The sequence below is a fragment of the Apteryx mantelli genome, chromosome 1 (assembly GCF_036417845.1).
Source record: "Apteryx mantelli isolate bAptMan1 chromosome 1, bAptMan1.hap1, whole genome shotgun sequence".
Classification (NCBI taxonomy): Eukaryota; Metazoa; Chordata; class Aves; order Apterygiformes; family Apterygidae; genus Apteryx; species Apteryx mantelli.
Window position 1 is genome coordinate 99,615,757 of NC_089978.1, and position 26,127 is coordinate 99,641,883.

Here is a 26,127-nt window from a genome sequence, read left to right on the forward strand (position 1 = left end):
TAAGTTACCACAAATTTATTGATTTTTAAAGCAGGTAATGCAACACTGCCAAAGGGAACAATTTATCATTCTGCCCAGGCATTTGTTTTAAATGTGGTTATTTCAGTGCCTTGGTGATGGTCTTCCAGAAGATGGTTGAGGCTGCCTGAATTTTGAGAGAACCACATCAGAATCCACAAAGGTATAAATATCATATTCATGATGTTGAAGGTTCTTGTAGGTAGAATTATCAAATTCCTCTGGAGCAGGCTGAGCAGCTGTTGTGGTCTCTGAAAAACAAACAAACAAACAAAAAGTGATTGGTGACTAACAATGCCACAACAGACAGCAATATTCTTAATCGCTGAGTCAGCCTTCATGTACTTGCAGATCCCTCATCCAATCAACATTAAAAAAAAAAAAGGTCAGCAACTATAGCATGCGGACAAGTTTACTAAATTCTGCTGGTATCTTGTATGGTCCTGAAGAAGCACATCAGTATGCAGTAGGGGAATAGAAATCAGTACAAATCATGTACTACAGCATAAGTTTTCAAATCAAAACTACAGCTAACACTGGGGGAAGAGAGGGCAGAACATTTCATTTATACTTAGATGAAATAAGTCCGCATTTCCTGGCTTTTTCATAGTTGCCTTGGTTTTCACTTTGGCTGGAACAGTAGATGACACTCTTAGCAAGCCAGGAGAGGCAAAGAAGCAGTACAAATGATGTATCATCTTGTCAGACCACAAGATACAGCAATTAGAAGTACTTTACAGATTGAATTTTTTCATGGGGAGAAGCAATGGAATTATTGAGATCTTCACAGTTTAATTTCAAATGCAGTTATACTGAACAGTAATACATCAAGAGCCTTTGATGTAAATTTTCCTTCCTTTTTTAAAAACGCATTCTAATACAATCTTCTAAACTTTGTATCAGCTATTCTTCCTAAGAGAATAATCCTAATAAAGTTATTCAGAACTTCTTACTTCACATTAAAGCCAACACTAATTCTTACACTTTTAGAATATTATGCAAATTCAGGCAGTACCATTTACATAAAAGGTTTTTGTGATGGGCTGACTTTACTAGCAAGTAAACTGCAAGAAACAAAGCTTTATTTCCATATTAATTTATTCTCATATACCCAGTTATAAAAATAGGAAAGTCATAAAAATAATATAGCACAAAGCTTGTCATATGAATTTGTATATAGTGATTTGTATTAGATCCTATGAAGCTTTTTGTAATGCAACAGTCTGCAACAGTCTGCAATAAAAATACAAGAACTCAAACAACAGAACACTAGAATTTCCCTTTAATTATGACATAATTATTGCAATGTAATACTATCGGTTTAAGAGCATGCATTCATAACATTTAGCAAGACTCACTTATAAAATGCAATATAATAAGCCATGATTTTGGAAAAATGACATATTGAACCTATGAAAGGAAACATCCCCATGCCTACTGCTCAGTTCCTACTGAGACAGCTTATAGGAGATACCACTACATACATATCAACCAGATGATGCAGTCTTTGCTGCAAATAGCCCCAAGAACAAGCATGTGTAGGAAAGTGAACATTCAACCTGCAAGAGACAGTTGTTCCAAATTAAGAAGCAGATGCTCAGGAAGAAAAGCAGATGGAGTCTAAATTTTACTGCCCAAATACACTGTACTTGGCTTTGCAAAGGAAAAATTTATTCCCGAGTTCATTCCCCTCATACTCCAGACTTCATCTGTGCTTTCTCTCTTAAAGAGCAAGAATTTCACAGCATGTTCTTGAAAAATGAATCAGAGGTATATTTCTGAGTTATCATGCTTCTATTTTGCTACTTATTTAGCAGTTAAAGACAAATTCAGTTTTTGCTGACTGCTTAGTAAGCCTACTCTACAAAGTGGATGACATCACCTTAACATTCAGGTTTGTAATGGGAAAAATTGCCTTTATGTCTCTGGTATGTTTGTTGCAGAGGTTTCAGATAAGCTAAATAACACAGGAATGTAAGGACAGAATACAGAAGAGATCATTAATGGTGAACATTAAACATGGAAAAGCAGTAGCTGTTCTCAAAAAAGGCCTCAAAAGGAAGACAGAACAAGGTATCCCCGAAGATACCAATGAAGCTGCTGAACATGGAGTATAGCTAGGTTTCACTCTTTGCTACTCTCTGACATCCAGACATTTTGCTGGCAGTAGAGGGGTGCGACCTTGCCTGTTCTAACTCCCTCTCCTCCCCTACAACCACTGCAGCTGAGTCCTCTAGCTGGGGTGTAGCACATACCCAATGTCACAGCCTTACCACCTCCACTGAGCAACATGGGTTCAACAGCAAAAAAGCTCTTTTTGGTATAGCTGGGTCTACCTAAAGGGTTTTGCTGGTATGGTTATGCTGACAATGGGTCTGGGGCACAGTGGTATTAACAACCGATCAATATAGATCTGTTGGAAAAATGTGTCGCATGGGCTTAATCTTATTCTGGATTTACAGCATCAGAATAGCAGCTGCTGTTTCATAGACCTACAAAGTGTCATAATCTTCACGTTGAATCATCAGCACATTTTAAGAGCAAGTCCTCCCTCCCTTTCTCATACTGCAGGTTAACTGAACTCATTCTTTTGGTCTTAGTATCAGCTCCAACGTGGAAAAAACCCTAATGCTTGAGCATCTAGAGCACCACTGTGGATGAAGGGGGAGAAAAGCATCATCTCTAAATAACCACAAACAGCATTTCCCAATTTATTTTAAAAACTTCCTCTGTTGAGCATAAGGAGGAGCAAGTAAATGGAAATGATATCTGTAAACAGTGCTGCATTTTACCATTTGAATTGGGGTCAGGGAAGAAGGGAAGGCTGGCTTCCAACTCTCAAATAGAACAAATTATGACTAACCCTTTAAAACAAAAGGCAGCTCTTTGACTCCTCACTGTATCCTGGAAATTGATGTGCAAAAGTGATTATTTGTCATTTAACCTAGTTAGACATTTAAAGAGTGATATCCAAACAGCTTTACAATTATGCTGCCTTTACTTCGAAGCAGGCAAAATCTTTAATTCAAGGAAGCAACGAGAACGGTAGCCTTGAGAACAGTATGCTGCCTAAGGTGGGAGTCAAGAATGGTAAGCCACCACAGATCAGGAAGGAGAGGCACTTACTGTTGAAATACACAGAATGAGAGCAGTAGGAATGCTGGGAGAGGGCTTGCACAGGATTATTTCTTTCCCCAACCATAAGCTAATAGGAGTGGTCATAACCAAGGATATGTTAGACTGGGAATCACAGAATGGTTGAGGTTGGAAGGGACCTCTGGAGATCATCTAGTCCAACCCCCCTGCTCAAGCAAGGTCACCTAGAGCACGTTGCACAGGATCGCGTCCAGGCGGGTTTTGAATATCTCCAGAGAAGGAGACTCCACCACCTCTCTGGGCAACCTGGTCCAGTGCTCCGTCACCCTCACAGTGAAAAAGTATTTCCTCATGTTCAGATGGAACTGTCTGTGTTTCAGTTTGTGCCCGTTGCCTCGCGTCCTGTCGCTGGGCACCACTGAAAAGAGTCTGGCTCCATCCTCTTGACACCCTCCCTTAAGATACTTGTACACACTGATAAGATCTCCTCTCAGCCTTCTCTTCTCCAAGCTAAACAGGCCCAGCTCTCTCAGCCTTTCTCATAAGAGAGATGCTCCTGTTCCCTAATCATCTTTGTAGCCCTCTGCTGGACTTTCTCCAGTAGTGCCGTGTCTCTCTTGCCCTGGGGAGCCCAGAACTGGATGCAGTACTCCAGATGTGGCCTCACCAGGGCTGAGGAGAGGGGGAGAATCACCTCCCTCCACCTGCTGGCAACACTCTGCCTCATGCACCCCAGGATACCATTGGCCTTCTTGGCCACAAGGGCACGTTGCTGGCTCATGCTTAACTTGGTGTCCACCAGCACTCCCAGGTCCTTCTCAGCAGAGCTGCTTTCCAGCAGGTCAGCCCCCAACCTGTACTGGTGCCGGGGCTTATTCCTCCCCAGGTGCAGGACCCTGCACTTCCCTTTGTTGAACTTCATGAGGTTCCTCTCCGTCCAGCTCTCCAGCCTGTCCGGGTCTCTCTGAATGGCAGCACAGCCCTCTGGCGTATCCGCCACTCCTCCCAGTTTTGTATCATCGGCAAACTTGTTGAGGGTGCACTCTGTCCCTTCATCCAGGTCATTGATGAAGAAGTTGAACAAGACTGCACCCAGTACTGACCCCTGCAGGACACCGCTAGCTAGAGGCCTCCAACTAGACTCTGCACCACTGATCACAACCCTCTGAGCTCTGCCATTCAGCCAGTTCTCAATCCACCTCACTGTCCACTCATCTAACCCACACCTCCTGAGCTTGTCTATGAGGATGTCATGGGAGACAGTGTCAAAAGCCTTGCTGAAGTCAAGGTAGACAACATCCACTGCTCTCCCCTCATCTACCCAGCCAGTCATTCCATCATAGAAGGCTATCAGATTGGTTAAGCTGGTTAAGCTTAGATTGGTTAAGCCTTCCCTTCTTCCCTGACCCCAACTCAGATTGGTTAAGGGAAATATAGCTAGGGAGATGATTATATGGTCCATGATGCTTTCCCCTAAGATATATTACTGTCTCCTCCCTAACTCACTGCAAAAACTGGGTTATGAAGTCAGCTTTCTGCTGCTTCAATATATGACTCACTTACAACACACCAATCTCAGGAAAACAAATCTCAAGATTTGGCAGAGATTACTGGATGTCTTCAGTACAATTCAAAAGAATTTTCAATAAAAAACCCTCCAATTATTTCAGAATGGAAACAATCCTGTTTTCATTTGATAAATAATTACTGGTTTATGAAATAAGATACAATGAAATGAAGACTGCTTCCTTTCACCACATAACTGGGAACTGCATATTACACAGTTCTTAGAACAAGTAGCAACGGACAAGAATTTCTCTTCCGGAGACCACTGCTACACTGTTAGCTTCGGTATAAAGATCAGAGAATTATGAGTACAGAAGATCCTGGAAACCCTTTAAGGAAAGTTAAACCTTAGCCCAGATGAGTCAATATACTTCAAACAATTTAAAGTTGTACCCGCTATTGTGCTTCTTTCTCCAGCTTGAACTCCTGCTTCATGAATGATCTCCTCCTTTGCTGTAGTGCCTGTCACCGGCATTGTGCTTTCAGAAGTTTCCTCTTGTAGTTTAGGAGCAGTTATTTCTTCTGCTTTAGACTTCTGTACCTCTTTTACCTTTTTCTCTTTCTCTCTGGATATCAGTTCTTGCTTTTTCTCTCCCTGAGTCACTGACAGAGCTTTCAACTGAGTAGCTGCTGCTTGCGTTCCAATGGGCTTTTCCCCCAAAGAACTAGATTTAAGAGTGACATCTGTCAGGTCTCGACTTTCCTCCACGCATGGTTCTAAGGCCAGCTTCTGCTGATCTGCTTCTTTTGGAGTTGATTTTATGTTAGGGTCTCTTGCTTCGGATTTTAGTGTTTTATGATTGATTGATGTTTTAGAAAACTTGACCTGCTTGATAGGGGAGACATCAGTTTCTGCTCTGCATGGCTTCTTCTTAGCTACATATTCTTTGTGGTGTTTCTGGGGCAAGTTCTCTTCCGGTAGCATTGATACCTTTACTGTTACATTCCCAGAAAAGATGGAATCTCGTCTTGGAAACTCTACTCTGGTTTTAATGGCAACTTCTGGATCATTGTCATCATCTTTCTCTTCTTCAGAATCTGAGCTAGAATCTGAATCTGAGCTGGATGAAGATGTTTCTTCCTCAGCTAACTCTTTCCTCAAGCCTCCTTCTGTTGCAATGAGTTTTTCCTCCTCAAGGGAGGAAAGAATTACTCGCTGAGGAAATGCAACCACGGTTTTTCTTGACATGAACATTCTCAGATCTTCAACTGAAGGTTCTGAAGCTTCCTTGAGGTTAGTACTAGATATGGTCACACCTTTGTTTGCAGATGCTGGGGGAGAGCTAGAAGACAACATTTTAGGAATTTCAGCTGTTGCTCTGGGGGCTAGCAGCTTGGTGCTTCCCTGTGGTGCCACTACATCTAGGAAATGGCATAAAGAGGATTATCATCATTATATTTGATATCCCTATTAATTAGTGCTCTTAGTCATACAATTTTAACTTTCTGACATGATCTGGTACAAAAAGCAAACTGAAAACAGTTATTATACTAAATACAGGCATTATGAAACAGAAAGCTACATTTTTGTACAGATACTTTTAAAAAACTAGAGCTCTAGTTAGCATTGAGCACCCTTTGCTCCTGCGACGCTGAAACTCATGAGATATAGCTTTTGCTCCTTGCTTTGACAGACTCCTTTTGAGAGCTGTTTTTCTCTGTGACTCAATTCTGCAGCACTGGAACTGATTTACAAACACCTTCCTGTCACAGGTGAACATTAAGATAACTTGTTAGCTAACCTCTTCACATGTGCTGCTACAAAGATGCTTTAAAGTCTATGAACAAGCCAGCAAAGCAGAAGACCTAGCAAACAGCCAGTAGCAATAGCCAGCCTCTTGCAGTAGTTATCCTCATAAATGACAGGAACGGATGACTCCCAAGGGGCAAGTACTAGAGTAAGAGACACCTGATGTTATACACAAAAGTATTACCTGTTCACATGTCTATGAGATCTATCAACTGAATTATGTCTAACAGTTTAATGCAATTTCCCAAAGACCCTATCTCCTCCAGTCTTTTTTTGCCTTGAGACGCATTCATCAAGAAGTCTTAGAAGATTTCCTCATGCTGCATGGTAGCCTGCCTTTATTTCTTCTCCCTCATGGATACTTTCATTAAGAGAAATTCTCCAGACAAGGAGCCATAGATGAAGAGAAAGCAGCAACTTTCAAACCCTTTCACAGAGTATCAGATGCCCCTTGGATGCCCATGCCTATGGATATCCTCAATAGCAGAAGCTGATCAGCAGTGAATAATGTCATTGGAGAAGACAAGGAGACACAAAGGACTGGGAGCACATTGAGAAGATACATCACCACTGAACTTTGCTCCAGCAAGGCCAACCCTCATAAGGAGTGGCGCTACTTCCAGTCTGCAGTGTAATTCAATAGATTTTCAGTCTATAAGGCAGAGCTATACCTGCACAATTTGGAAGCCCAGAGCTATTTTACAAGGCAATAAATTAGTTTTTCCCTTCACTGATATTTTATAGTAATACCTTATATAGCCTAAGGAGTTACTATAAGTAGTTCTGAACAGGAGCAAGTCTTTAGCAAAGCTCAAATGAAAACATCACAGAAGAGTCAGAGTTGTAAAGTTAAAAATAAGGTATTTAAGAAAGAAATACAGAGTTCTTAACACAAAAAACAATGAAAAATATATCAGTTTACTAAGCAAGTAATACTTTTGAAGGATTTCAGACACTTACTTATCTCCACCAGACTGTAGGTTCAAATACTGGGGCCAGGGAACAAAAGTCTGCAGCATAAGAGCAAAATACAGCAGCAACACTGAGAACTGCAAAATCTTAAAAAGTGCCATTAGAGCAAGAGGCAGATGCTTCCATACCCTGCCCTCCATTAAGGAATGAGTTTGGCAGATGCTGGGAACTCCTGACTTGGACAGAAGTAACAAACTGTAAATCAGTAGCAACTTGCATTTTCAAAAAGCAGCATCTTTGACTTGCCTTTTTTTTTTTTTTTTTTTGCTACTATGTTAATCGGGGAGAAGTAGGAGGGTGACAGTCACATTTGAAGGAAGCCTGACTTCCTGCAGAGACTGACACAGCCAAACATAGCAGCCTCTAGAAACTAGTATTTGAGGAAACATCACTCAAGACTGAAGAGTTCTTCAAAGAAGTGCATGGGAAGGCCAAACTCGTGCAACAATGCCCAAAGAGAAGGAAGACAAGTGAAACCTGAGCAAAAGCTGAAGAAGTATTAATGCAAAGACATCCTAAGAAACCAAGAAGGCAGATAACATTCAATTTGAGCATTAACAGTAGATGTTGCTAAAAATATTCTAAACAATAGAGTTCGGATATGTGAAAAAGATATATATTTCAGCTTTTAAGTGGAAAATCTAATATTGCTGATACATGCACTTTATTTGGACACTAAATCAGACAGCTTGGCTGCATTCTGTACTGCAAGTTTTTTCACCTAAAGTATTTCAAGCTTTGTGCCACCTGATTTGTATTTGGCTATTACAAAACTGAACTGACTCTGCCAAAAGAACACATCCAAATCAGTAACAACAGTATTATTCCCAGATGCAACTTAGAATAGGGTTGTAACATCGGTATCATTACTGGGATGCCTTTAAAATGTGTTCATGCTCAGAAAGGTGGCATCCAAAAATTTCAGGTCTATTCCCCATCATTGATTTCATTAGTAAACATGATCACTTTATCAAAGCAAAGAAAATTTTCACATGCTGCTCCAGCTAGAATTTGAAAAAAATCTGGCTGCATCTTATACAGCTTAACTAACCTTAATCATTTGCAGAGGGAGGAGGAAGAGCAGCTGGCTTAAAGAGGTAGCCTAATAGGTCTTTTGACACCTTCTAAAACCAGAGAGCTACTGAGCAAAGAATCTAGAAACTGGTGCTTAAGTAGTGTGTTTGATACTTTACCTCAACCATGCCTCAAAATAATGCATAAAATAAACTATAACTACGATTTGTTATTCAGTCAGGATTACACCACTCTATGCAGCAAAAGCTTTCTCAACGGAACACACAAGCTTTTATTTGCCTTGGTATTTAAGAAGCTAACATTAGAAGCCAAAGTTTGCATTCAACCACTCTTTCAAAGATCTTTTCAATAGCTGTCAACAAGTCCAGTTACTCCTACATATGGTCCAATAGAGCTTTGCTGTTTAAGCACCTGGATCTCTAATTTGGGATAAGAATCTTAACCTTTGAATGAGTGAGCCTCTATTTACAAACAGCATTTTGTACGTTATATGCCCCTTTAAAATATATATTCATATTTTGGCTTTGGTTGGGGACAGAAGTGGTTCAAGTACCCCTGAACTTTGAATGCACTTTAAAATCCAAACCCAGGTCAGCTTGCAAATCTATGGGGGCCACGAGCACCACAACTAAATTTAATCCAATAGAGCCATGGTACTTTTCTGCAGCTTCTCAACTTTGCTGCCTGGAGCAGATATGAATATCTTGCAAATCTTCTTCTATCTCTCTTTTTCTCCCTCTGTAAAATGGGCTGCCTTTTGACCCAGGTGATCCAAACATTTCAAAAGGTAAGGGGGAACCATGAGACACTTGAAACTAAGTTTTGCACCTCATTACAAAAAGGCAATGTGCCACACTCATCGCCATCAAATTTCAGGCAACTTGCAAAGCTACTTTCTGCTGGGACAAGTATAACTACAACCCCTCCTCAAAAGCGGCTAGTGTATTAAGGTGCAGGTAAACAGGAAAAAAATGGCAAGCTTACAGTATGCCTACAAATATAAAGATATTCCACACAGACCATTCCAACCAGATCTTTAGTTTTCATGGAGTTACTGTGTAGTTATGTTGGAACAGAAATCACTGTTTGCAGTGTGATGAGCTTCCATTTTATTGGTTTGCTTACAAGCTGTTCAAAGACATGGCCATACAGCACAGCTTTAAGAGTTTCTAAGTGCCTTTCGCTTATTTAACCATAAGCGAAGCTACCTGAACTTCAGATGAACACCCTCAGGTTTGGCAGCCTTTAAGCTCAAAAGGCAGACAGGCTTTCCAGCTCTGTATGCCATTTACAGGGCACAGAAAATCCTCCTAAAGGCTATAAGCTGAACTGGAAAGTCAGTTAGCCCCCTAGCAGCTTAATACCAGAAAATGAGGCTCTTCTACGAACGCTTGTCAACATGCTTTCGTTTTCACACAGTCTCCGAGCAGGACGAAATAAAGAGCTTACGCGTTTTGGGCTGTGTCCGAGAGCCGCCCGGCCTGGTGCAGAGCGGCGCCGACGGGGCCGCGCCTCGGAGCCCCCGGGCCTCCCGCCGCAGCGCCTGCGGAAACACGCAGCGGCAAACCGTCACCCTCCAGTACGGGGCGGCGGGGCTGCTTGCCCTGGAACCACGTAATTTTCGGACGTATCGTTGACCACTGATTTGGGTATAAAAACCAAAGCGGGACAATACCGAGACTAGTGTCTCCGTTACGCTATGGGGGGGGGGGGGGTGCCCACAGGTATCAGCGCTGACCGTGCCTTCCCCGACACCGGCGCTTGCGCAGAACCAGCAGCCGGCGCCAGCCGATTCTGTCAAAAGGGACGCAGGGGTGTGGCGGGGGGGGGGGCCCTGTTAAAGTGCTCCGCGCATGCGCAGCAGCCGCCCCCCGCTCCCAACCGTCGCCGCGAGAGACGCGACGCGAGGCGGCCGGCACCTACGCAACGGGCGGGGGGGGGGGGGAGGGAAGAAGGTCACCGGCCGGGTATCCGCAGAGCGGTGCTACCGGGGACCGTTAGGGGGTCGGGGCGGCCGAAGACGGCCGCGAAGTTCCTCCGTGCCTCTCTTCCCCGCGGAACGGCGCCCTCCCTGCCCGTTACCTGGCGGGCCGCCGCCCGGCCGCAGCCCAGCAGCCAGGGAGCAGCCATCTTGGCGCCGGCCCCAAGGCACCACGGCCCTCCCGGCGGGCGGGGCGGGCGGGCAGGGCCTCCGCGCCCGGCTCCGCCCCCGCCCAGTGTGGCGGGAGCTGTCCGCCGCGGCAGCCCGCCGCCGCTGGGACCCCGGGGGGGGGGGGGTGTGCTGAAGGCGGCCAGCCCCCTCCCTCCCCTCCCCGTGTTTGATGTGACTGTCTAAAATAATGTGGTATGCGAGGGCGCGATCTTCGCCCTGTCCAGCTCATAGAGAACGCTCCTGTTGCTTGGTGGTCAGTAGACGTGGTAACAGCGCCTGAAACGGCAGTCCTGGCCGTTTTTGCTGGTGAGTAACGTTTCCTCTCTCTTGCTCCGGAGGAGGAGCTCAGTATTCAGTCACTGAGGACGGTGTAAACAGCATTGCATAAAATACACAACCCCCTGGCCCTTCTCTTTTCATCTCTACCCATATTGTCCTTTTTGTAACGATTTTAAGGCTTACTTGCAATTATTCCAATAGTTATTTATAACTAAGGGTTGCAGTGAAATAAGCTGGTTCATAACTTCTGAATAGTCTGACTAAGACTTCTAAATTACCACTTCAAACGCTTAAAACAGGAAAGATAAATGTTTTAAAATAGAATCGCTATTTTCAAGTTAACCGTGGTCATTTATACCGTCTGTTATCTGCAAGCAATTATACTCTGAGTAATAACGTGTAATGCAACTATTCAAAATGATTTCAAGTTGTCCTCGTGTTCAAAATGTGTTATTAAAATGCAATAAAATTGTCGCATCAACCATAAAGTATAGCTTCTTTAAAACCCAAGAACTGGATGAGGTGATTTGGCTGCTAACCAAAATCGTAATACACAGTTAAACAGAAAGGTTAGCATTACGCTGAACGCTTTTGCATATACCTTAACAGACTTTTGCTGTGTTTAATCACAGTGGTTCTCCCCCAGTACTGTAGGTGTGCTGTAATCACCTTCACTTTCTGGAGATAGAAGTATCTTCCTTTGAGTTGTGCCCATCTCTGTAAGAACCCGCCCCCATACTCTGAAATAAATACACTCCTCCCGCGCCACGCTCCCGGCCCCGCAGGAAAAACTGCTGTGCGGTGTTTGTGCCGAGGCCGCCGTTACTTTCGGGTAACGGAGCAGCAGACAAGCGCGGCCAGCGCGTGCTCACTCCCCGAGTCGCGGGGAAGCGCTCCCACCCCGCCCCCTCGCGGGGCCGCGCAGGCGCGGCAGGGCCTTGTGCGTCATCGCGCCGCGCGGTGACACCCGCCGGCTGTGGCGCGCACGAGGCAGCGGCGGCACATGGAGGGCGGCGGCGGGGGACGCGGCCCTGGCCCGGCGCTGGCGCTCCGCGGAGCGCTGATGGCCGCCAGCGGCGGCGGCAGGCTGCTGGCGGCCCGCTACAAGGAGCCCGGGTCAGTGGCGGGGAGCGGGCGGGCGGGGCGCGTGCGGCGGCGCGGGGCCCGGGGCCCAGGGCGGCTGGAAAGGGCGCGCCGGCCCGCCCGCCGGGCTGCTCTGCCGACCCCGGGGTCACCCGGCCCTTCTGGCCCCGCTGCCTCTCCCCGGCGTCTGTGGGTAGCGAGGAGCGGCACCTCTCGTCTCCCACCGGGCAGGGTTGCGGGGTAGCAGCGTCATGACGCTGATTGACTCATGGAACAAAGTCAGATTTGCTTGGTTTGTTGCATATTTACTGCACCTGCTTCAGTGTAAGGGCTTTCCTACCAGAACTGTTCAATTAGCGCCCGGGCTGAGGTGCTAAAAGCGTGTAGGACCCCGTATGCGTGTGCATGTGTGTTTTGGGAGATCTGTGTATAGTTAAGTGCATGTTTTTAGACATTTTTAATGTATGTTTTCAATTACAGGCAATATTACTTTTCAGCTTTTTTTGTCTTAGCAGTTTTTGGCACTATTGTACAACCGTCATATTGATGTCTTTTGGCTTGTGAGGTCAGTAAATACCAGAAGTCTAACTGTGTAAATGCTAGTGGCAAATATGTTGAGAAGCCTGACATAAGTAAAATATGTACAACTTATGCTGAAAAAAAAATGAATACTTTGCCAACAAATGACAATTTCTGTTTCACATGTGTGTACAATACAAGATTTTGAACTTTTACTGCTTCTGTAGCGCTTTAGAAGTGCTGTTGGCAGGGGATGGTCCTTAGAAGTAAGGGTCAGTTGGGCATATGACTGCATAATAACAGTGTGCTACAAAAGAGTTGATGCTTATCATGGTTAAATTAGTGTTTTTTCTAGTTCCAATGTTTTTAGTCTTTTTTGTTTGTTTGTTTTGTTTACAGTGATGATAGCCTGTTCATGTATGATTGCATCAACGCAGAGAAGACGACCGTAGGAAATAAAGGGTGAGAGAATATGCGTAGACAATCTGCTGCTTTCCTACAGAGCATCTTCTGTTAGATCATCTAAGACAGTTAGAAAAGAACAGAATAAATTCTGTGTTTACAAGGTTTCCTTCAGGTCTATTCTCTAAATCACAAGATTTCTAAAACTGAAACAATCTTTTCCTTAGTTTAAATTCAGCCGCTGGGAATTGTTTTACTTGTAGGCAGTCCTGCTGTTTTCCACTAAATTTGTTTCAAGATCTGCTAGCACAAACACTAGTACTTGTTTAAGCAGATAATGATGCAGGTTTAGGCCTTATTGTCAGCTTCCTTTTCTTGGTCTTTTTCTTTCCCGCCACAGGAGAACAAAAAAATCTAAATATTGCCCCCAACTATAAAACTATTAAATACTTCAAAAATGCTGGAACTGTTAGAAAAATTGTAATTAGCTCTAATCTTTCAGCTTTGCTTGAATTCTTTGTTCTTATGAATCTTCAATGTGTGATGAGACTTAGTATGGAGGTCCTTAGATACTACAACATGCAGAGATGAGCGATCTGGAAAGCAGGATGCCTGTCTCAATTTGAGTGCAGCAAAGTCCTGTGTCTGTCTAGTTTGGGTGCAGGACAAGCCCTGGCATGGTGCTTATGGTTCCAGTGTAGTCACTGCTACCACGAGGTCTTTGCACTGTGCTCCACTGTAAAGTGGAGACATGCCTTAAAAAGAACGCAGCTCTAAATTTAGTCTTGGATATTTAAATTCTAGCCTTTTAAGTTCAAAAAGACTGTTCACCTTATTTATAGCAGCTTCTATTTACAGTATAAAGCTGTGTAGTGAGACTACACTGTTTAAAACATCAGCTAATAATGTCTTCAACTGGAGGCCATGTAGCTTGGTATTCAAGAATGGTACCAAATTTGAGGAAGTGACTCATACGCTTGAGGGAGGGCTGCCATTCAGAGGGACCTTGACAACTTGGAGAAGTGGGCTGTCAGGAACCTCATGAGGTTCACCAAAGGCAAAGTTCTGCACCTGGGATGGACTGACCTCATGCGAGGGAATGGGCTGAGGGTGGCCTGGATAGAAAATGATTCTGCAGAAAAGGACGTATGGGTTCGGACAAGTTGGTGATAAGTCAGCAGCATACCATTGCAGCAAAGAAGGCTAAGGGCATACTGTGCTGTATTAGTAACAGTGTAGGTAGGAGGTCAAGCGAAATTATTTTTCCCTTCTATTTGGCATTTGTGAGACCATATCTGGAGTACTGTGTCCAGTGTTGGGCCCTCCAGTACAAGAAAGATGTTGATAAACTGGAACTAGTGCAGCAGAGGGCCACTGAAGTGGCCAGGGGGCTGGAATACATGATGTACGAAGAGAAGCTGAGAGAATAGGGCCTGTTCAACTTGGAGGGATGGGGAAGAAAAAAAAAAAAACACCTAAGGAGAGATCTTATTGGTGTCTATAGCCATCTAGTAGAGGGTGTAAAGAAGACGGACAGACACTTCTTGCACCTGCATAGGGTGATGATGAGATGCAAGGGACACAAGCTGCAACATGGGAAATTACAATTAGATACAAGGAACTTTTTCACCATGAGGATGCTTAAACGTTGTAACTGTGCCCAAATGTGTCAAATCTCCATCCTTGGAGAAATTTAAAATTTGATTGGGCAGGACCTGAGCAACCTGCTCTAATTTGACCTGACGGGAGGGGAGGGTTGGATTAGATGATCGTCAGAAGTCCTTTCTGACCTAAATTATACTGTGATTCTTTCAAAGTTGTGCCTCTGTGAGTCTCACTGCAAAATTTGAACTCTGGCTTCTGAGAGTTGATTTTTCTTCCTGTTAGCTTCAATAGGTTCCGAGTTAGGCCTTTATGCCTCCAAAACACAGAATCACTTTAAAGACTTGCTACTAACCTCTAAGGAACAAGTACAATCCCTATACCTTTGCATTAATGTTCAAGCTGGCTTAACATTTTAAACCCAAATATAACTTCTAGCCTTGTACTTTGTTCTACATGTTCATTCTTGGTGGTAGTGTGAGAGTAACTTTCTCTTCTTAAGAATTTCAGTAACTCTGCTTCAGACTGTGAACCTGTTTTTCCCCTTCTCTATATTAGACAGGGTGGACAACCAGCAGATAAAGGAAGTGATGACATCTTAGCTTTTGCCTTCTCCTCATCAGGAAATTATTTTGCCTTGACAGATGACAACAAACATCTGATTCTGTTCCATACTAAGCCTTCATGGGAATGTGTTAGTGTCAGGTAAGAAAGCAGGATATTGCATGTCAGTTCATTATGGAGCTGTGGCTGGTAACTTAGAGCTATAAAATAGCAGTTCTTGGGATGCAGCCATTTGTTATTGCTGTGCTTCCTTTTTTTTTTTTTTTCCCCCTCTCCTTGTTCTTGTTCAAACAAGTCTAATGTTCTTGGGATTTCAAAGGTATCTGTCAAGAAGTTCTGTATGATATGTCACACACCAAGATTGGGAGTGCAGGCTTTTGTATCTTTGGCAAAGAAAAGGATAAATCTCTTTGCTTATTCCAAAAGTTAGTTATTTGCATCTTTAAGAACTGAGTCTTTACCTGTTCTTAGTGGATGTTAAGGTTGGGTCTTTTAAGAGCTATACTGAACAGTTTAGTGAGCGCATTGTCCAGTTCTGTTGATCTCTGATAGATTTGGAAATGAGGATATTTCAGGGAGCTTGTGAATCTGTTTTAAGAACATACCTTTAGAGATGCTGCCAACTGTTTTCCTTCTGTAGCGCTGTCCTCCTGAGAAAATAGTCTGTAGCTGTCCACCAGAGGTCCTTCATTTACAAGTTTTTCATTGCTGCTTGTGACAATTATCTGTATAAAAGAGGATCAGGAAGGACTTCCTGAGAAGATAACTCAGCATGTGAGCGAGGTCTCTGCTTCTGGTGGTCTCTGATGAATGTGAGGCTCTGGCAGTTTCTCTCAGCTTGGCTGTCTTTGGGGGGGTGCAGTGTGTGATGGACCTTGGGTAGGTTAACCAATGTCGTAGTGAGTAAGCACTTAAAAAAACCCTCAGAAATGGCAAGTTCTGCTCAGCTTAATTTTTAAGAACATTCTTTCCTTGTGATGAGAAGACTGTGGAGCCCATTGAGTTAAAAAGGGTGCCCTTTGTCTGCTACTGTACTAAAAAGAATTTCATGTAGTTTCAAATACTACTCTTTAACCAGACTCCCTGACAGTTTTGTGTCAGTACTATTTTTTCTCAATTGTAAAATACATGGCCACCTTTTTGCTGTGTTAGTGACTCGGACAAAAAAGTAAAATAAAACAACTCTCTGAGCACTGTTTTTTCGCTGGGGAAAGAGTTCTTTTCAATCACTTATGTTTGTCTTGCTTTTCGGAATGCATGGTACTGTCACTGGTAAGTTTATTCAGGTGATATAATACTCTGTGAACTTTGAATAATTTCTCTCCAGTGACCGGCTAATCCTTAGCTGTGGCAGTATGGGTCTGCTGTGCCTGATCTGGACTGACTGTGAATTTGTCCTCTTGTTTCTTCTCGCATTCTTTTTCCCCTGCTACTCTGCCCTGTTCTTCCTGCCTGTAAGATGCCTGTGGATAATGGTTTGACATTTTGGTTTTCTGCTAAAATGTTAGCTAGGACTACAGTTGGATTTTATGGGAATGTCACTGCCTCCTGTTAGAAAAATGGGAATACAAGCAAAAGGATCACTGCATTACAAAAGAAGTGCCAGAGTTGAGCTGCATAACTTGTTAATGGCAGTGTTTTGTGGCAAGCTGTATTAAAGGTTTCACACAGTGCTAGCTTTTGCAGTAAATTCATTTCAGTTGAGGGGAACTTCTGAATCTGTGCATAAGAGCAAAGGCAGTACAACCAAACCTGGAGTAAGAATTTTTCTTGTTGGCAAAATAACCTCTTTCAAAGTTGTTCTGTCTGAGCCTGTGACATCTTAATAGGCATCCATGTCCTGTTACGGTATCCATGTCTTGTTATGGTATTCCTTTATCAGTCACTAAAAAGCACTAGAATTTCTATTTATCTGTCTACATGAAGAGCAATATATATGTTCTTTCACCTTCAAAGGTCGCTGAATTTCAGCAGCAGGTGAATAGAAATGTCCATTTCTTATGAACTCTAGTATCTACAGTCCTATATAAACACACGTGAAGGGGTTTGGAAAAGCGGTGTTATAAACCTAAAAGTGTAACAGTAATAACAGTAGCTGTAATGGTGCAGAAACTTTCTCTACAGTAAATGATTAAACCTATTTTAAAACTTGTTTTCTGACACAGGGTCCTTATGTTTACCTGAAAAGTCATGAGAAAACCATTACCTGTAGCAATTGTAACTGTAAGATACTGTCAGATGATGTGGGGAAGGCAGAGTTTGAGTTCAGGGTTTTGTATGGACCAGATACACTGAGACTCTGTGCCTCTGTTAAAGTGCAAAAGAATGTGAGGAGGAAGAGTGCTTAAGGCTCACAAAGAAGGACTTCCTTTTACAGTACAAAGTAGCGGTTAGAGAAATGGTTTCAACACAGCTTTTTACATGTGTCATTGCAAAAGACTTTTTACTAAGAGAGTTCCCACCTTGCCTTCTTTTCCCAATGTGTTTAGCTTGTATTTTTGTTATGGAGAGTGCAAGGAAGTCTACCAGGCCTTGTTTAGAGAACTGGCCAGCTGCCTAGTCAAATGCTCCATTCAGAAAATACCTGAGCAAAATGTAGGCATGCAGTTTTAATGCTGTCTTCTTCTTTCTCCCACCCCCCAGGCATATGCAATTATTTAGTATATTCATTTAATAGGATTTAAAAGTCCTGTTTTCTCCCCCCTCTCCCATCCACCCTCCCTTAGCATTATTGTCATTGCTGTCATTTCAGGGATGTGGCATACGATGAGAACTTCTTGGACAGTCTTTGTTGGTCTTTGTATTTAACTGGATCTGAGTCCAGACTTGCTGAAGTTGCCACGCGAAACTGCTCAAGCTGTGCCATTTTGCTTTCAGATCTGTGAATAGGAGATGTACTGCCCTGATTATTACAGCTGCTGAGGATAAGATTCTGGTTGCAGATAAATCTGGTGATGTCTATTCTTATTCAATAACGGAACCCCAAACAGAAGGAAAACTTGAACTGGGTCACTTGTCCCTGCTATTGGATGTGGTAAGTATGTGCCTCCATGCAGCCTCCATACAAACTTGCTTGCATACTTGTGTTTGGATTTTTCATTGTTGTCCCAGTCCCAACGTTGGGGTTTCTTCCCCTCCCCGCCCCCGAGATCTTCTAGTCCCCTTTGGTATAAACCAAGTAAATGACCTGTGTTTCTTTCTGCTGAGTCTGTGTCTGAACATGGAGTTTGGAAAGGAAACACATGGGTTGTCTGTTCTGGGAGTGTGATTGTTCAAAAATTCTGGGAATTTACCCAGTTCAGTCATGTCAGTTTAGCTCTTCAGTATGACAAGTTTCTTTCTTTTTAAGATGCAGTGGGATTTCTGCTGTACTCCTCCTGGAGTTCAGTGGCTTTCGTTGGACTCAGTAGTCAGTGCCGCTTGTCTTAGCGAGCAAGAAAGTTACTGTCACAAAGATTTGCTTCTACTGTAAGTGGAAATGTGTGGCTTAATGCTTACACCTGCCATTCAGAGTAGGGAGAAATGGGTAGTTTACTGCTTTCTTTTTCCTGGTGAGGAAGAAAAGCATTAAAACAAATATTCAGGTACTGGGCGCTAAAACTCTGTCTTTACCAACAGGCGCTGAGTCCTGATGACCGGTATATCTTAACTGCGGATAGAGATGAGAAGATCAGGGTCAGTTTGGCTAAGGCTCCTCATAACATTGTATCCTACTGTCTGGGACACAAAGAGTAAGTTTACTGTGTGCAAATCTTCATTGTGCCTGGATGGATGAAGTACTTGTTTTCCCAAATCACATTAAGCAACAGCTAGACCTAGGTTACAGACTCCAGAGACTGGGGGTTGTTAGTTCAGGATAGAGCCTACCTTAGTCTTAAGAAGGACAAGTCTTTGTTGTTTGAGCAGACTGTACTCTAATGGCATCTTGATGCAAAGCTCAAGCTTGGAGGTAGTAGGGTAATACAGATAAAAAACCCAGCTGTATCAATAGGAAGAATGGAGCACTGCCTGCCTAGACATTAGACTGCAATGAGCTAGAGGCTACAGAATGATCTCATAAATTAGATTCTAGGAATCACGCTTCTTAATGTAGTTTCCTTGTCTTTCTAGTAGCTGAGAAAAAGAGACTTTTTGTGTTTTTCCTGAGGTTGGTTCTTTTGCTGTGGGCAACCACAGTTAGACAAATAGAAGGTGGAAGATGGATCATGGAGGACATTCCTACACGAGAATGTTGCTGTGGTGTGTTATTAAGTCTAGCAGGATGCAGGGTTCCCTCTGCTTTAAAAGGAAGGGTGCTTTTTCCTTTCCTTCTCAGTACAGTGATCTGAGGATGGGAAGGCAGCAAAACAATCTGCCAGCTATACTGATGTAATTCAGATCTGCTCTGACCTGCTAGGAGAACAGTAGTTTTTTTTGATATAAGAATAGGCAATGTCTTCTAGCTGGTATATTGATGCTCTCTTTTTAGTCTACAGAAGGGACTGTGTTTTCCCTTTTCCTCTCAGTAGTCCTCCCATGAGGAAGGAAAACTCAAATGGCAAATAGACTTTAAAAGAGTTTTTCCATCCATATTTTGCCTCTTAAAATGACTGTCAGTTGTGGTATTTTTTTAAAGTCTTTTGAATTTGCCTTCCATCTATATTTGTCTTGTGGGCTTTTGGAGACATTGTGTTGTTTTTTGGTGGGGGGGGAGAAGTTGGGTAGGAGGGGATTGTGCAAGGTTTTTGCTGCGGCCACTGCTACATTCTGAAGTCCACAGTGACAGGGTAGCAGAGAAGACATGACCCTGCATAGGGCAGAGAGCATGCATAATTCTGCTTGCCTGGCTGCTGGGTTATTTAGGGATTGCAGCACCACCCTTCAGGCACGTTCCTTCACAAAATGACACAACCTGGAGCGGTCAACTCACTATATCAGGGGCAAGGGTTAAAGTAAGACTGGGGAGCTTGAGATACAGGCAGCAACCCATTGAAACCTACCCAGCAAGGTGTTTTAATAAAGTCTTTAGGACAAAGATTAGTAAAATCATTTGGTAGCCTAACCTGTGTAGAGTTGGCATAGTTTAAAAGCAGCAGACTTCACATATTAAAGATCTAAGTAGCCTTTGATCAGATAGGTTTCTGTAGCATATTTACACAGCCATGTCTGATCTCTCTGCCTACTGTGTACACAGTTGTACTTTCTAATGAATATAGAACTTGATGTTCAGAAAAACACTTTTAAACAGGGGCTGTTGTGCCCACACAAAGAGTTCGTTAGTGGTTGCACAATGGGAAGGCACTTAGTGTAAATTGGTTTAAATGTATTTAAAAATTCAATATTTAAATAAGGAATGAATAAGTAAAGGAGTATATAAAGCAGCTGTAATTGTTCTGTCTTGTTTCACACTCCTGGGTTTTCCTCATTTAATGGTGTGCTTGATGATTCTTGTTGAATCTGTTATGGTTGTATGCACCTGCCATTTCTGCTTTGTCATGGGAGCTTGTATTACAATGACCAAATCTTTTCCTTTTTTTTTTTTTTTTTTTTTTTTTAAAGGCCTTAAAGTTACGCCCATTTTCAGAAGCAAGACTGCCCACTCAGATAATGTTCTAGTCAGGCTACTACATTTTATGTTGCTGAGCTCCAAAATAATAAGAAATTCCAGAAGTTCAGGTCCTTCTTGCTCCGCAAAGACAAGTCATCGTAGACATAGCAATATTACATACTTCTGAATAACAAGGTTTTCAGCTGATTATAGACACTGTTGGTACATTGCTGTGTGTTTGTTTTAAAACTTCACAAAGATTGTTTTTGAATGATCTCCAGCTGTAACGGAGGAGATGTTGTATTCTGAAATATGAGTCATCACCAATGATGTGTTTTGAAAACAGCTGTTGATGATTATTGTTTTTAATGTGGATCATGAATTGAGGAAGGGGAACATGCAACCCAAGTACATCTGTCTCCATTGATATTTTTGGTCTAAATAGCAAAGCTCTCCTCAGTCAGGAGGAGGTCAGTGGGTAGGAAAATATTTTTTCTATTAAGTAGGTCACTATGAATAGTGTATATATACTATACTAAGTATAGTAGATGTACTTTATCTTCCTCTTAACTAGCTTGATGGGGAGAATCAGTCTGTTTAGTTATTGTAAGATTCTCTTAAAATGGATGAGTTCTCTTATTGTGTGTGTTTAAAGACCAGAGTGTCATGCAACAAAGTTCAACTTTTGACTACTTTCCCTTTAGGTTTGTAAGCAAAATATTTGTAATACCCGACTATCCAGATCTGCTGTTGTCAGCTTCTGGGGTACGTATTGCAATTTCTTCTAGAAGGTATTTTTCTTAAAAGTTTAGACTTTAAAAACTTTTATCTGCTTGTGCTTGCCTCCTAGTCCCCTGGGACTCTGAGAATAAATTCTCTTTGGTTTCCAGCTTTCCCTTTCTTCTCACCCTCACTCCCTTTCTCTGCTTTCTGTTCTGTGTTTAGCCATTCTATTGCTAGATCATATAGGAGCCATTTTACTGTGTTTATAACAAAGCTAGCTGCTTATTAACATCTTTGGGATGGAGAAATCAGAAAGTCCTCAATATTTCTTCATCATTAACTTTTGCTTCAGAGCACAGATGAACTTTAATCAATGGACTGTTTAAACAACTTTGAAGCAAATTAATATTATGCCAGCCCGCCATGATAATGAGTGTCTTGAGAATTTATGGCCTTTGAATTCCAGATTTCTTTACGGCACTTAAGATGAAAGAACAGTTCCCTCTTCCCTCTCCCACTTGCTTTCTGCTGTGAGACTCCTTTTGAATTGTGTCCTCATCTGTATGTCCCCATAGTACGTCCAGTGTGTGTTGTGTAGAGATTGCAGTGCAGTGCTGCACAATGCCTTGGATGACAGCTGAAGAAGTGAGTTTTTCCTCTCCCTCTCCTCCCCCCCCCCCACTTTTTTTTTAATTTTTTATTTTAATAGATGGTCTCCTGCAGTCAGGCCAGAACTGTAAAGAGTAAGTAGATGGAGTTGACCTAACAAGGAAACAATATTCTTCGTATCTCAGACTACCAAAGCTGCATAGGAAGAAAAAAATATTTTCTGTGAAGGTTGTGGCAGTTCTTAGCATTTGGTTTCAACTGCTGCTATTGCTTCCCTAAGGCTCTTGTCTCTTGTTCTTCTGTAATTCCTCTTTAAGCATCTCTAGTGTTAGTGTTTTGTGCTTTGTTAGGGCTGTGTTTCATTCTTAGGAAATTCTTTTATGACTCTGTTTTTCTAGAGAGGTGTTTAGTTTCTCTCCAGGAGGTTACTAAATCAAATGAGAATTTGATTGATAATAAGAGTAGGGGAGGAGAAGGGCAACCTGAAAGAATTGCCATTAAAATACTGAGCACAGGTATTACTGTGCTATTTGAGACAGACTTGAAATCCGATCCTCTAGCTACCCAATTTCCACTTCAAAGAGAGAATTAAAGTTAGCGTGATTGAATAATTTAAAATTGAAGGGAAAAATTATGTTAATTAAAATGCTTTATCTGCAGTTTGAGATCTTAACTAAATGACTATTTAGCAACTTCTGTGGGAAGCTGTTCAGGGAAATAGGATTTAGCTGAAGGCCACAAGTGGCCTCTTTTTGCCTGAGGTAGTTAGTAATCAACCTGTGTCCACTTGAATCTGTCCAGGATTGTACTGTGCGACTTTGGGAGTACAGAAGTGGGAAAGAAGTGTACTGCTGTCATCTAAGCAGTGTCAGTGAGCCTGAAGCAACCAAAACTGACCAGGTATGGCTACATGATAAGCTGTGTGTGTTACTGCTTTTGCTGTCCTCCTGAACCTTGTAACTCCCAATCATGTTTCTTGCATTTTATGTTAGGAGTGCTTCCCTTCCTACAGCAGTTCTGTAAGGCCTAGAAACTGTTAGAATAGCTGGAATTTGGAGAAAGGAAGAAAGTCCCTGAAATTCATTCATGTCTCATGTGCATTTCTAAAAATGCCAAGCAGTGACTAAAAGAAGCTCTTTGTAATTCTTCCCAAATATAAGTTCTGCAAGCTGGATAGCAAAAATGCCTCAGGCTCTTAGTCAGAAAATATTCTATAAAGCTAGAAAGATCTAAAAATTAACCCATTTTAAAAATATTAAAATAGCAGATTTAACACCACTTGAAATTATATCTGAGCAAAAAGCAGTTTTGTAGTGTTTGTAACAAGTTACTTGAAAGAGCATTGCCCTGTGTAATCACTAGGCTTGTTATTATGGGTTGTTTGAAACTGGGCTTTGTCCAAAATAAAAATGTAAAAGTCGCGTGTGAAAACTGAGCATCCTCCAAGAGCTCTCCTTATCCTGCAATCTGTATGTGAATAGTGCAATATATACATGCTCGAGGTGCTAATGTGACACACATCCAATGTGAGCACTGGTTCTGATAGTATTTGCTCTCTGGTTTTGTTCTTTCTTGTCATGTGAAATGGCATGTGGTCTTTTCGAAATGAAACAAAACTTGGTTTTGTCCCTGCCGTGAACATTACCTCTGAGCCACGTGCTAATCTGTTGAGTCATTTGAGTTGTTCATCTTAGCGCCCATCTTGCTGGGTGGGTTTTCTTTCATGTGAATCTCTCAAAATATTTATTTCTCTGAAGATCATAGCTGTCTTTCAGTTGTTCGATGACAGGGAAGCCTGTGGCCATGCATGGTTATTGAGGCAAAAGTATCACAGAATTCATATCCAGACTGTAATCTCGTTGAATGTGTTCTGAGTGTGTTCTGCTCTGTCTCTTCCAGTAGTCGTGAACTGCTCTTGCGGGTCCCTCAGAGATTCTTTGCTGTATGCATAGGTGTGGCCTGATTTGGGTAGTGGGAATCCCAGATACTGAATTGGGAGCCCAACACAAGGAAGGCCTGAGCTCCTAGGAAGAGACCAGACAACCCAAGGTTTATTCTGTGTGGAGGACACGAACAAGTTGTTCTTTGTGTTTGAGTAATAGCATGCAACTTTCACTTCTATCTATACATAAGCCCCTGAGGGTAGCCACTTGCATCACAGAATGTACGGCTTAGATACTGGGACATTTGATTCTTGGCCTAGAGTTCCTGTTTGCAGGAACTCATGGTAATGTCTATATGGACAATTTAACCTCCTCTTGAATTTGAAAATATACTTCAAACGGCTTCTGTCCATATAGACAAGGTCTCTGGCTCATGTCAGCTTGAGTCTAGACCTCGAACTCTGCATTTTGGAAATAGCTACTGCTGTTTTTTTCAGAAGCAGGAAAGGTAAGAATGGGTGTACCGACTTAGATCAAAAGTCCACCTAGCTGGTATCAGTCTGGGTCCAGCAGGATTGGGGGTGTGGTGGGGGTTAAGACTGGAGGAAAAACTAAGACTGGGGTAAACCTACAAAGTTACTTTGCAAGTATAGTGTTCTTAGAAACAAGTGGGTCAGGGAGTTTGCAAGCCAAAGTTTTTAGTCTTTGTGTTTAAATGCAGCTAATGAGCGCTGTTTGCAAACAGCACAATTTGTTATCCATTGAATCTGTGTCTTCAGTAATGCTGCAAGGTATTTCCTTTGGTGGGAGGGATGGTCTTATGTTAAAATACTTTGCTTTCTAGCTTTATAGGACCACTGAGGACTAATAAGTAACTTGCCTTGAATATAAAAGGAAGAGGAAAGTCACATTATTACCTTTAAAAATATTAATTGCTGCTTAGACTGGGTTAGCATTTAGTAAGATAGCTTGCACATGAGTTAGTGGTGCTTGATCTCACACTGAATCTGAACTCCATTGCTTAAAGACAACTTTGTTCAAAATAATACTAAACTATATAATGAATCTGGAAGGTGGCACTGGGTAAACTAACAAATGTTAGAAAACAAACAGCAACTGATCAAAAGGAAAAGCTTCAACTCTGTTAGAATGCTTTTGAAGTTTTTAGAACATCATAGTTTAATAATACTTTCCATCTCCTAACACACCTGATAATGTCCCTTCTGTGGGTTACTCTATGTGCTGATGAAGTCTCTCAGTAGAAATTAGGTGTGGGCCCTTGATTGTTTCAGAAGTGTCTGATTAGCTTCTTTCTTTACTCCCACTGAGTAAACAATGACAAAAAGGGAAAACACACCAACTGAGCATGAGTTAATCAACTTTATTCCTGCAATGTTTTGCAATTCCTCTAGCCATTGGCGTGCACTGTGTGTCTCCTAATGGTCCTTTTGGAAACCTCAGGCTGACCTGTTCCTTGAATCTGCAAAATTCTATTTATTGCCAATTCTTACAGGCCTTTTAAAATTTGTCTCTAGTAACACTGGATTTGCATCATGCTTGTAGGGTGCAGAAGACTCAGTTGGCTTTCAGAGTTTATATGTGTTTGTAACAATCATGAGGCAGAGTCCCAGTGATGACAGACAGATAAATGACAGATTTAAACCTTAATGCTATGGAGTGCCACCTGTGTGCCATATTGCTAGACAGTTGTCAATATGTACTTCTGTCTTACTAGCTCTGCACTGTTTTAAACCACTGTATGACCATTACATTAATATATCATATGACATACTTAATAATTGACATGCTGGTTCCAGGCAGGATTATTCAAATAGTAATTCTGAGAGATTGTTTCTCTCTTGATGGCCAGCAGGACCAAAGGAAGCCTGTGTTTTTTCTGGCATTGTCCTTCTCTGGCATTTCTAATGCTGACTATGTCCAGTGGTGATATTTAGCAGTCCTGTGCATACAGCTGTGTCAAAGGGCAAAGATCATCTTCACGACCTAGTCTGGCATCTATTTTCTGGATGTAACAGAACAGTCGCTTCAGTCAGCACTTTATCGGTTATAACTTGCATGCTGGGTGCTAATGACTCTGACAACCAGAGATCAGATTGGGAGATAGGTTATTCTTTTGCTTCAAGTTGAATTTTATTTTTGTACCATTGGTACCCACTATGAATGCACTAAGCAACAACATGATTTCATTATTACTGTGTTTCATCAGTAATGGCAGGTTGTATGAGCATGTAACTGTGGGTTTATTTTCATCATCTGCCAAGCAAAATATGTTTTGGGAAATGAGGAGCGTTCCTGAGCAGCGTAGTGTTGGTTTCAGCAGAAGGGT

The 26,127-nt window shown here is 42.3% G+C and overlaps 2 protein-coding genes across 7 annotated transcripts in view; one reads left to right on the forward strand and one right to left on the reverse strand.

Annotated features, from left to right (window-relative positions):
- On the reverse strand, positions 1-10,868 carry NDUFV3 (NADH:ubiquinone oxidoreductase subunit V3). 2 transcript variants are annotated; one of them, XM_067298315.1, is made up of 5 exons: positions 10,520-10,868; positions 9,887-9,980; positions 7,391-7,440; positions 5,074-5,963; positions 1-269 (listed from the first exon to the last, which is right to left on the reverse strand). In XM_067298315.1, exons 1-5 carry the CDS (start codon positions 10,816-10,818, stop codon positions 103-105), a joined length of 1,500 nt encoding a protein of 499 aa, XP_067154416.1. In that variant the 5' UTR covers positions 10,819-10,868; the 3' UTR covers positions 1-102. The 2 variants fall into 2 exon arrangements, with proteins under 2 accessions (XP_067154416.1, XP_067154423.1); XM_067298322.1 differs by lacking the exon at positions 7,391-7,440 and having other exon boundaries at positions 5,074-6,042; positions 10,520-10,605.
- The window catches only part of WDR4 (WD repeat domain 4), a 24,188-nt gene continuing 8,916 nt past the window's right edge, over positions 10,856-26,127 (forward strand). For 2 of the 5 annotated variants that reach the window (XM_067298335.1, XM_067298369.1), the window contains exons 1-7: positions 11,858-11,984; positions 12,870-12,932; positions 15,033-15,179; positions 17,916-18,072; positions 18,657-18,769; positions 21,270-21,330; positions 22,699-22,797. In XM_067298335.1, the coding sequence (XP_067154436.1) occupies positions 11,872-11,984; positions 12,870-12,932; positions 15,033-15,179; positions 17,916-18,072; positions 18,657-18,769; positions 21,270-21,330; positions 22,699-22,797 (753 nt within the window). In that variant the 5' untranslated portion in view covers positions 11,858-11,871. Of the gene's footprint in view, positions 10,896-11,857; positions 11,985-12,431; positions 12,517-12,869; positions 12,933-15,032; positions 15,180-17,915; positions 18,073-18,656; positions 18,770-21,269; positions 21,331-22,698; positions 22,798-26,127 lie in introns of those variants that run through there. The other 3 variants (XM_067298356.1, XM_067298345.1, XM_067298361.1) reach the window with 3 other exon arrangements.